The sequence below is a fragment of the Bradysia coprophila genome (assembly GCF_014529535.1).
Source record: "Bradysia coprophila strain Holo2 chromosome X unlocalized genomic scaffold, BU_Bcop_v1 contig_98, whole genome shotgun sequence".
Classification (NCBI taxonomy): domain Eukaryota; kingdom Metazoa; phylum Arthropoda; class Insecta; order Diptera; family Sciaridae; genus Bradysia; species Bradysia coprophila.
In genome coordinates, this window is record NW_023503371.1 from 1,056,191 (window position 1) to 1,069,031 (window position 12,841).

The 12,841-nt window shown below is 31.4% G+C and overlaps 1 protein-coding gene across 1 annotated transcript; it reads left to right on the plus strand.

Annotated features, from left to right (window-relative positions):
• Nucleotides 1-4,487: 4,487 nt before the first annotated feature.
• On the plus strand, nt 4,488-5,369 carry LOC119070508. Its single transcript, XM_037174866.1, has one exon. It carries the CDS (start codon nt 4,718-4,720, stop codon nt 5,087-5,089), a length of 372 nt encoding a protein of 123 aa, XP_037030761.1. The 5' UTR covers nt 4,488-4,717; the 3' UTR covers nt 5,090-5,369.
• Nucleotides 5,370-12,841: the final 7,472 nt, after the last annotated feature.

Here is a 12,841-nt window from a genome sequence, read left to right on the forward strand (position 1 = left end):
TTAATTGAAATCGTTATTGCGCTACGAGCAACAAAATAGTATATATCACGTTGTTTATACTCACAATAAATTCAATTTTTCAATTTATGTTGCATTCGGCATTGTCGTTATACGTATAAAAATTTGATTGAAAAAAAACGAACCATTTTTTATACAATACATTTAGATGTTTATTTTTAAAAGTCGCATAGATGTGAGGAATAACTGAACAACAAAACAAAATCTAGTTATGAATTTGAATGAATCTTTCATGTAATGAATTCTAGTTCATATTGGATCGGGGTAGTTCTGTCCAATCCAATATTGATTACATTTGAATGCGCAGGATGGATGGATGTATAAAGATTGATGAACCCCTGATATTGCATTGGATAGAAGCAATGGAATAAATTCTAAATAAAAATTCTAAATATTAGGGCTGAGACGGCAAGAAATTCGACTTACACTAGCACACAAAATAAAGGACGTACTAACGACTCGTGTCAAAGCACCTAGCAGGGTAATAGAAAAAATTTAATTCAAAAATTGTGCCCTGCACACTTATATATCTACAGTTCGTCGAAATAAACAACGCATTTTCTTCAATCAACAACTTTCTTTTCTTGCGGCCCGAAAATGAATCATTACTGTCCTGATCATTGCCGATTTTCTCCTTTTCTGGCCGCAAGCATGAAAACCACGGATTTGTCTTGTTCGGCAATTTTATGGTTTGGACTCGACTTCGGCACGAATTATAAACGTCCCACACATCAAAATAACAAATATCCAAGCAATGTACTATTTTAAAAATGGAAACAATGTGGTCTCACTCACACATTGAAAAATGATGTTGGTGATCTGATCAGTGATCAACCTAACAACTGAATATATATTTTGCAACCAGCTTATAAAGGATTTATAGACGCATTAAGGTCATCGTATAACCAGTGTTTAACTTTGCGTCTGCATCTTGTTAACAATGAACAATTATTTATATTTTCGTCTGCCACAAAATGTACACTGTCTTCCACAAAACTCTCAAGTATTGATTTCTCTATTTCTAAAAATATCAACTTTATTATTTGTTTTCATTTCAATAAAATTTAATTTCCTTGCATTCTTTCAACCACACAAAAAATTCTTCAAATGCGTTTGACTGTTATTCTCGAAATTAATGCAGAGATTTAAACGCATTTGTTTGTCGATTTTTTCTCAAATCAAGACGAGTGCAATCATCAAAAAAATAAGCAAAAAAATCTAAGTTCTACGAAAGAGGAAACGCAAAATAAAAAATATAATAAAAAAAAAACTTTTTCGACTTAACACCTACGCACTCTTGTGGCAAGTACCACTTTATTGACAGAAATTTATTTATCTTTTCTTAATAAAAAAAATATTGTAAAGAAAAGGTTAATTCGAGAAAACTTTTTAAATGGTATGTCGATGTACGTCATTAGATGACGTTCGATTTCTTTAAGTCATTATATTTGTAGCCAAAATAACTTGAGTATCCTATAAACTAACTATTTACATATATTAAGACTTTTGTATTGTCTATTATTGTCTAAAATTTTTAAATAGTTGACGCAAACGAAATTTAAATTTAAATTTTTTTAGGCTGATGTAGAGAAATATGCTTTCAAGTTAATATCTCGAAAAGGAACTGACGATCGCACTAATGATCCAGATTTTTTTAAAAAAGTTTTTGCCAATTCTTACACGAGTAAGACATCACAAACATAATTATAAATAATCATTCATATTTTTACTATAGTAGTTGTCTTTCGTTATTTTTTTTTCTCCTTTCTTTTTCAAATCGTATTAAATTTTCATTTTTAAAGTTAAGAGTAAAAACGTCCTTATCATAATAATCATGTATTAAGTAAGAAAATACATGAGAAGGTTACGCCAATCAAGGTTCTGAAAGAACCAGGTTAAGACAACTCTGAGTTGATCACGAAGGCGATGACACACAAATTGAGTTCAGCGGCTACGAAGTTCTTCAAGTCGATTTCACACACAATCTGTACTGAGTGCGTTTATCGATTTCGGTGTCACCCGCCCTCGTGGGTGTCTTAGCCTGTTCTTTCAGAACCTTGACGCCAATCACTGGGGCCGTTATCACATAAAATCCACTGAACTGTGCTTTAATTTCCATACAAAATTGTTGCACAATTTCAGTTGAGTTGAAGTTTATTTCGATGCCGAACGTTATTTGAAGTATTTTTGCATTATATTATGCACGGAAATTTTGCATCATTAATTTTTAATTCAGTAAAGTATCGTGAAAAATTACGAAAATAAGCAAAGTCAGAAACCTTCGTAAACATGCGTGCAGCGCACCATCTTTTTATTCAGTCGAAATTGCGAAAATTTACATATAAGACAATCGGGATATTTAGCAAAGATGTAAACAAAATGTCCTTCTTCATTTGGCAAATGACCCTTCTCCATCGGGTTGTACATGTTATGAACACAAAATCAGCTTTATAAAAAAAAACTAAAAACTTTTTTGTTATGGTCTAGAATAATTTTTTGCTCATAATAATGCTCTTAATCGCAATAAAATCGTTGTTTGGAACTCAATTCTGCTAAATTGTCGTGTGTTTTGGTGATAGTTAGTTATTTATTTGATGTATAATCTTAGACAAGTAGAACTTTCGTTTCATTTTATTGAGAAATACGTTGTGTGTAATACAATGATAAATGCTTTTTTATTATATGCATTCTCTTTGCTACTCGTTGTTATAAAAAATTTATTTTGGATACCCTTTATGTACGAAATCTTTAATTAGTTCTAAAATTATTTTTTGATTAAATTCTTAAAAATTCCATAAAATTACGGTATTTCAGCTATTAATAAGACTTTGATTAGGTTATTCCAGATAAGGATGTAACTAACTTCATATAAGTGGAAACCGAGATGAGCAATATTTTTATTTGATATTTCAATGATAGTTAGGGTGGTTCAAATTTGTATTGAAAACTATTTCGCATAAATAAAATTAAAAATTACTTGTTTGGATAGCATATGATCAAGAAAAGAAAATGGTACTCCATACAGATTTTGAAAAATCAGTTCCAAATTGACCTTTAATCAAAACTTTTTAATTCTTAAATGGTTTCAATTTAGCCTCGAAGAAAGTAGAATTTTAGAGAAAATCTTCCCAGTCGAGAAAATTAGTGAGTATGAGATTTGTGGCTCATAATGGAGAATTAGTAGAGGCTTCCCTTGGCTATTATTTAAGGTAGTGTCCAGTTTTTCCCTATTAAAACTTTTAGGGTCTACAACTGGCAGTAGGACCCAAAAAAATCATACAAAGCGTTTTTTGAACCACCCTAAGAATTATATAATTTAGTTAAATACCTGATACCAGGCATTGTGTGACTATTTTCTTCTAGATTGTTGGTTCTAGACAGTTTTTTCGATAAAATTTAACGGGTTTTCAGTTCCCATTTCTCTTGTAAATTTTCTCAAGCAAACATTTGATGGTCAAAATTGATATGATGTGATTGTAGCACCAGTCTCGTGCATAATTGAGACTGATACGTGATGTTGTCCCAGTATTAGTTATTCTTTTTAAATTGGAGGGGACAACTAACAAACTATTTTCGAAACAACAAAAATATCAAATAGGTACACTCAAAAAATTAGATTGGCTAAGAAAAGCTATCGATTGTTTGTAAAACTTAAAGCCCCTACTACATTGTACATCAAATACATGTCACGTGTTGTCTTAATTTCAAAATTGTTCTAACTTTAATTTAAGCTTTCAACCAAAGTCATTCGAAATTACATTTTAATATTTCTTTATGAACTTCGTCTGTAAATCTTCGCTGCACTATTTTACAACCAACAAGCTTATATTTCGGTCGTCGTAGTTCTCTACTACCAAATCACCAGCCGTTCCTAAACTGAATGGACAATTAACCGTTTAAACAGCCAATCCCATTCCGACAATAATTAATTATCTTTTTGAGGTAAATTAATTCATTGAGACGATGAGTTATATAGCGTGAGCATTTCGTAATATTTTTCACTTAAGCATCATAAACATTTCGATAAAATTAATTTATTGGCTTGGTATTCGTCACAAAACTCTAAAAAGCTCATTTTGTTTATAACTCGTCATTGTCTCGGCACCTCTAAAAGACACTCTAATGTCTGAATCGCACTGTGTATATAAAGTGCAGATCCAATTAGGATACTGTGTTCGAGTAAAACCAATTGAAAAATATAATATTTTGATTATCCATGTGTCTATACACATAGTATATATATACCATTTACCATTGAACACATGTTCTATACTAACAATGACTACATAGATATATAAGAGCGATATAGATATATTCACAGATTTTACATGCCATCAAAGCATCATTTATTGTTGTTTCATATTTGAATAAAATGTAAAAATAGAGCAAAAGTATGCACATCATATTATAAATGAGAGAATTCTGGTGGGGGCATCATATCGGCCAATTCTCACAACTGGCGGGTAAACATATGTGAAATACAATTTTTAAATTTTCACTACAAACATCAGTGCTCTTCGGTGAAGAAGGAACAAATTATCAAAAAAATATCGTTTTTTTTACTTTGGTGCGCGGATCTATTTTGTGTTACGTGTCGATCGGATTTTGTGCAAAACAAAACTAAAAAATTGTTCGCATTTGGATTATTACTAAAAAAAGAAGGAAAATTAAAAACAAAAACCAAAAAAAAGAACTTTTAATGAAATACCTATTAAATTGGTCCGACATGCATATACATCCCAGTTCACCGAATTCATCGCCAATATCCGAAGAAAATGCGGCTACCACAATTCAGGCCAATTTTCGCGGCTATCGTGTGAGAAAGCAGCTAAAAGACACGTCCGTATCGAATGCGGAAACGGTGGACGGAAATGTGGAAAAGACGAAAATCGAGAAAGATGCTAAGCTAAAGGACGAAGATAAATCGGCTACGAAAATACAGGCGGGTGTACGGGGATTTTTGGTGCGAAAAAAACAGAAATTGGCAACCGATGCAGCCACCAAAATTCAGTCAACGTTTCGAGGATTTAAAACCCGGAAAGACTTGAAAAATAAATTGAAGGAAAAATGAAAACAAACAGTTAAATCGTCACAATGATATTAAATAATAAAATTATGAATGAACTGTGCTACCTAAAATTATCATTACTACATCCGTATTTTATCGTGCCAATGTTATAAAAAATGAGAATGCAAATTTCCATAATTAATTAGTAAAATGCAACAAATTAATTTAAATTTATATTTGTTATTGTGTAAGTATAAGAATAGATTTTTATTTGTTTAAAATAAAAAAAAGATAAACAATCAATGAGAGAAGGTATAGTATAGTGATTATGAAAAGCAAAAAATAAAAATTGTTGCATTCAATTATGCAACTGGGCGATTGTAATTAATTTTACTACACTACCATTAATAGCAGTTTTAGTTACAGATTTTAATTTATGATAAAATAAAAATCAAAATTTGATATGGAAATTATTGTGGTTTATTTTCTCAAAGGACTGTATTTATCGGTTTCGTTTCGAAGTATCCATTACCATTGTGCCGGTGCTATAGGTTTGATACAAAAACAAAATTTTTTTTTTGCAATTAAGTTCCAAACAAATTTTTTTTTAATTTTTTATCGATGGAGAACCTTATTACAAGACACTTTTTCTCGTATAATATACCAAAAAAAGTTAAAGTTTTTTTTATAAATCATTTTGAAAGTCACTGAAAACACGAAAATTCGAATAGAAATACAGTATGTCATCAAAAATTTTTGTATTTCTGTTCGAATTTTCGTGTTTTCAGTGACTTTCAAAATGATTTATAAAAAAAGTTTTAACTTTTTTTGGTATATTATACGAGGCAAAGTGTCTTGTAATAAGGTTCTCCATCGATAAAAAATTAAAAAAAAATTGTTTGGAACTCAATTCGATGACTTCTGCCTGTTTAATTCATGCGTGCCAAAAAAAATCTCGTTTCACTGCGTGCAAAAAATAGTATATTGTGTACCGTGTGCGCAAAGTCGATTTTTTGAAGCACAGTCCTAAGTCTTGCATACGAGTGTGTTCGTTTTCAGATAATATTTTGATTTACATCGCTGTATATTTATTTTCTGCATAGAAATAGTTCATTTTATACTTCATTGAAGTTCCAAAAATATATTTTTTTTATCGATCGAGAACACGAAAATTCGAAGTGAAATACAGTATTCCATCGGAAAGTTTTGTATTTAGTTTCGAAAATTTGCGTTTTTAGTGACTTAAACTTAAACTTTAACTTTTTTTGGCATGTGATACAACAAAGTAAACAAAGTGTCTTATAATAACGTTCTCCATCGAAAAAAAAATTGTTTGGAACTTAATTGCGAAAAACGTTGTTTCTACTTCGGTAGGTACGCTGGTATTTTATCGAACACGATGTCTTCTAGTTAGACATCTATTGCTAGATAAAATACCTTCATACCTCTTGGTAGAGTTGCATAAAGTCAATTTTTATAGCACCAGTACCAAACTAGTCCGTGCGCTACAAAAACCCACTTTATGTAACGAGGTACACACTAGAAACGGATGTCAATCAATTAGCGTTGGCCTAGATTTTGGCACTAGAGAAAACTACTCGAACAAATCTCACTTATCGACCATGCTACCAACACTACAAATATATCTGTTATGGACAACAGAGCGATCAAAGTAGTTCGAATAGGATTTTCACATATATATTCATAAAAGTCTAATATTTTTTATGTACAGTAGTGCGATCAAAGTAGTGCGTAAATGGATTTTCATATGTACTTTTGCGCACTAGTGCATATATGACGTTTTGAAAAATGAAGATCCCACTCTTGTACATAAAGTCTTGTTGCTAACTTTTGCCTAAACTGGAATTTTGCGCATAGGATGTGTTGTCAACCTCGGCTTCGTCTCAGGTTGAAAATTTTTACATCTATTGCGCAAAATTTCTATATAGCATATGTTAGCAAAATAGCTAGAGAGTACACTGCAAAAACACTGCACCTACAAATCTCTCCAATCAAACTGTTTTATGAACCAAGGGAATAAATAGGAAATTCCACCAAGATCAAAAGTTTGCGGCCAGAGCGTAGCAAGGTGGAAATTCCTATTTTTCCCCGAGGTGAACACAACGTTTTTCATGCTAGCGTTTTGCGAAAATCCTCTATTTCGTCCACTTAGAAGAAAATAAAATTAATAGCGCGTTTTGGTATTCAGCCATTTTAGGTGAGAAAATGATTATGAGCTGGACCAGTCATTTTAGGGGAGGAAATTACTATTTTCTTACCTAAAATGGCGCCTCTCAGAATGACAACAAAACGCTATTTTCAGCAACGCTTTATATTTCGTATGCAACTATTTAATACCCCTTTAAAATTATTTACAGCAATGTTGCCAGACCCTTACGGAATCGAATTTAATAAATGATTATAAACATCTAAGAATAAATAAACCAACAATTTACAGATATAGTAGATTATTGATTACATACTTGTACGGAAAATCGTTGTTTTGACTGTGGAGTTTGTATGCTGAACCGAAGGCGAAACCACACGAGTCAAAACAACGATTTCCCGCACAAATATGTAATTTATTTTACCTCTTAAGTGCGGCGAAAGTGAATTTTTCTTTTGCGGGCCCCTTGCGAAAAATGAATTTTCGCAGCACATAGGAGGTAAAATAGGTTAGTATATAGCTCATATACGTAATTATAAGTAATTCCTATCAATTATTTTTATTAGAAGAAGATATGTGAAAATGGCAATCTTTCTATTAGATTTTACGTAACAGTGTTTCCAAGATACGGTTCGAATAAAGTTCTTCAGTTACTTTGGGTGTGACCGTGGGACATATAAGCTCCTAAGTAGATACCAATTCCAAAGCTGACACTTACTTTTTCCAAGAATTGTTTGTGTTATGCATTTTTTTATTGAGAGAATATTTCACCCACATTAAAACCTGAATAAACGAAAATTTCTATGCGATTTAAAACTCATATCATTGCATTTTACAAAAAAAAGAACGAATCTATTTAAGGCTGAGAATTTTATTTATTATTTTACAACATTTTGCACTCACTAGGAATTTAGAAAAATAAATTGTTTTCGATGTCTTAAAATTTCTTTTAATTTTTTCTTCTTCTTCCAAGAATGTTTGGTCCAATTCTTGTTAGATTACAGCGATTTTCTCTTTAAACTTTATTACTGTATGTAACGAGAATTTCTTTATGATATATGTACTCTATGTATGATGATAATAAAAAAAATCTGTTTGAATTAGATTTTTTTTATTGAAATGTAAAAAAGCACAGTAGATTTTTTTATTATTATTTTTCCTGTGGTAATGTATGAGCGTGAGCAACAAGATTAACGATAAAACGATATTAAATGAGCCACAGTTCTATGGCTGACTCTGACTTAATAAAAAAAAATAATTATCGCAATAAACATTAATTAAAGTCAGATAAATTCTTCTACTAAAAAAAAAGATCTAAAATTAAGTCTTTTATTGGCATTAAACAAATGAATGTCTAGTGTGTGTAGTGTAGATATCCATGGTACGATTGTATTCGAATCAACTAAAATTTTCTCAATTCAAACGTAATTCGATATGTTAATATGAATTTTGCTGTTAGATAAAAGTCTCAATGAAAAATCACTCCACTTAGTCGGCGCGTATATATTGCGATTAATTTATTAGAAACACTTAAACTCTTTGGAACGTTTGTTTTTACTTCTTATGTTATTTCAATCTATTTAATCTAGCCAGACTTTCGCCATTAATTAAAGGCATCATGTATGGATATTAGATTAAACATAATTACGTCGCTCCGTCAATAATTAAAAAGCTTTAAACATTTTAGGCGTATATCGTTCGATGAGTGTATGTACTGCTTCCACCAGCGAAAATTAATTTTAATTTGTTTAAATGAAATAATTGTGGAAATATCTATTCAGTGTTCGCTGCCGACTTTTAGAATAAAGTTCTAAGCAACACATCTGTAGAAATATTAATATTATAACCAGAGCAGATTCTTAAGATTCGATTTCGTATAGAATTACAATCAATATCTATTAAGTTTTCATATAGGACAAAGAAAAATTTTTAAAGTTTGATACAGAAATCTCTACTCCTCCATTCCGTTATAATTTGAAACCCAAATATGAAGCTCGAAATAGGTCCACCCGGGTTTAACGTGCTGGAAAATTAGTTTTCCTCAAAGCTTTGGTCCAGAAAAACAAGCCTGACTATATCTGAACCCAGAGATTATTTTTGGCACAATGTTTTCCCATATTTTCTTGAATTTCATTTTTTTTGGTAAAACTTAGGAAAATTCCAAAAAGTTTTCCTGTTTGAACACTGAACCTGTTTATCCAAATTCCAAGCCTGACAGGTCAGGTTGCAGGTTTAACTGCAATTTTCATACAATTTTTTAGGTTAATTCAGATCAGGTAAAAATTAATCACACCATGCACAGGTCAAAACAGGTTCAAGTATTTTTCAGATTTTACTCAAATGAAGCTTCCCCAAATTATGAACGATGTCGAATTTCTTGTAAAAGATAAAATTTATTGAAACTGACTATATACGAAGAAACCCAACTTAAAGTAATCAATAGATGGATGAATTCCATTACGAATTCCATTAGTATTTTCTGAATAACCGTATGAAAAATTGTGTCCAAATTTTTGTTTTGACGAGTATGAACTTTGTTGATGATCTGAATGAGTTGATGAACATCAAAAAAGGCATTCAGAAGCAGTTACGTGATCTACAGCTTAAGTACCAATTAATGCTAAAAGTAAATTTAAGGCGACGACAGAAGTCAAAGTGCCGTGCTTGCTGATTCACATAGCAACGGGAATTTGACATAAAATTCTTTAAGTTTGACACTTCAAAGAATTTCAAGTCACACTCGCGTAGCTATGTGTATCTACGGTTAGTAGGAAAAGTGAAATTTTGAGTCGAAAATGTGTACTTTTTGTGTTCATGAAGTAACGAAATATTGGCTGTTTTCTCGTTGAAGAAAAATAGTATATTTTGTACCTATGACTAAAAGTCTTTTTTAGCGTTTTTAGGTTTCCAGACAGAAGGCGAGGTATGAAAAAACTTTTTTTATTAAATTATACACAAACGATTTAGCTTGTTGAAGCACTAGTGAACTGAGATTGATACTTACACATCTTTAGATGCTAGGCGATGATAACAGCAGGTAGAAAATAGTATTATATGACACCATTTTGATCCGAGTAGCTATATTATTCAGGTGCACCACTTCGACTTTCTTCTTTCGCACTAGTGGAGAAAAGTCGTTCATCTCAATTACAAGGTGATATTCCGATATCAAAGTATGAAATAGTTATTTATGCAACCTATCGATGAATTATTGGCTTATGATTCTTTAGTGAATTAGATTTCCTAGTATTCTTTGCGAGTTTAAATTGCTTTGCGATGGTGGTCTTACATTGAAAAAACACATTTTTTTCATAAAAATAATATTTCTGATGATTTCATTATAGTTTACCAGTTAAATTGTGTACTAAGTCTCTTACAATGTTTGTCTATGTTTGTTGTTTTAGCTGAAGATGGATGCCTTCATATCATCCAAAATACACAAGTTTTGGAAAAATCATTTTTTTTTTTCAATGTAAGACCATTTGCAAGCCAATTTAATCGCGCAACGAATACGAGGAAGGCTATTGATGAATGCTTTTTTAGACCCTAGATGTGTAAATTGTCACTCGATGTAGCAGGCTGAGTGCGACAATACACATCGTTTTCTGTAATAAAATCAACGAATATTCTACTTTTCGCCACTGAATTGAGAAGGAAAAACCATTTGATGCAACCTTGTTAGTGTCACTTTAAAATACATAAATTTGACGATTCGTGTTCTTGTTCAGCATCACAAATAAAAAAATTTCTTGAAATGATTTGTATGACACCTACGAATTTAAGTGCTGCATCAAAAACGGAATTATATTTTTTTAAGTAGGTCGGTGATTGTGCTAAATTTTCATATTGTGTAAAGGTGCGACACAAATGTAAGAGCAAACATATGTATGTTTTGTACTCTCTAGTAATACATCTTCAATTGCGAGAAACCTTTACGCTTTTCCTTTCTTTTTTTTGAATAATAATAACATACAAATATATATTTAAAACAACTGCATGTAGCACCTCTAGCGTCTCATCCATTTAAAATAATGGTAGAAAACATGATTTATTATATTTATAGATGGAAAATGTTCTGTTAAAATAGACATTCTATGTACAATATAGGAAATAAGCAATTTTGTCTATGTGTTTGCTACCCAAAAATAAAACTATTCGATCGACGAAACTCACATATTTTTTTTTATTAAACTGAATGAAGAAATTATTATGAAACCAACGAGAAAAAAATCTTATTTTTCTTTTGATATTTGTAAAACAAACAAAATTGTATGCGGTTAATGAGTAAGAATGTTAGGCGATAAAATAACAAAAAAAAAGAATTATACAAATTTTTAAAAACATCATTAATTTTTAACAGCAAATTCAATTCGAGAATGAGTCCGTCGGAAGAACACGGTGTTAAGTGAAAAAAAAAGCTTTTATGTGCGTTAATCGTTAATCATCGAATTTCATGTGCATTCGACGATTTTCGAGTATTCCACACAGTGTATATATGTAGTAATATAGTATATTACAGCAGAGACCGTTTTAGTGGCCGATTAGATAAGTTCAAAGTTTACGGTGTCCGAGTCGAAGGCGAAATGCCCTAACCACAATAGTAGCTGTTTACATGAGAACTTTTGTATTGTATTGTGTCTTAAGGTGAACAAGGAGTCGTTTAAAACAACAGCAATAAAATTTCAGTAAATCGCCAAATTTTGCTTTCAGACAACGCACTTCAAGCAAAAGTGCTATTAATGACAGTGGCCAAATAGAGTACTTTTTGTATGAAATTTTATCCCCACTCTTTTTACAGTGTAAAATTTTGTATGGAGCACTGTCAAGTTGCAATACCCTATTTTAAGTACCACTTTTGCTTGAAGTGCGTTGTTTCAGAGAAACAAAGTTTTAAAAGAAGACAGCTGTCAAGGTCCTATGGTTGAAAATCACACAAAAAAATTTGCCACAAAATGTTCACTTTGACTGAAAACGTATGATTTTTACAAAACTTTTAATGTATGAACATGTTTGTCACGCCTTGTCGATTGCTTGATCTCAGTTGATTTCCAAAAAAAAAAAAAATTGACGTTAACTCGACGAGGAATGAACTTCCTTGGGTAAAGTTCGTTAATGAAAAATACCGCATTATTTAGGAATTATTCATGTAAACTCAACTCAACGCACTCGTTGCCAAAAGTTAAATACGTAAATGTAATCCGATACGTCTCCTCGGTGCCTAAATGGAACTTTATAACCTGGAATCCAGAATCATTAATTGCCAGATATCAGCCTTTGGATCGGCAATCAATCAGCATTCCCCTTTATCTGTTACCCTAATCTGGGCCTCAACAGTTCGAGGTACATAAAAAACTATTCTTTCCCATGTATATGTTGATATGATTTTTGATTCGAACAACTGCATGGTGTGCCATGTAAACAGATTCCGATGTAAAATGAGATTATTTTGATTCATGCGATTTATACATCTATCGTTCACATCAGCTAAAATTTCTTGGAAATTTGTTAAATTAATTGTTTGTATCAAATAAGACAAACAACAGAACACTTAATTCAGCATGATGTACACAATGTAGAAATAGACAAATCGCTATAATACAGAACATGAACTCAAATTACCCCCCTTTAATATTTAGGTGACACGGACA

Coding starts and splice junctions, on each gene's coding strand:
- LOC119070508 (XM_037174866.1), top strand. CDS start 4,718: ATGAAATACCTATTAAATTGGTCCGACATGCATATACATCCCAGTTCA.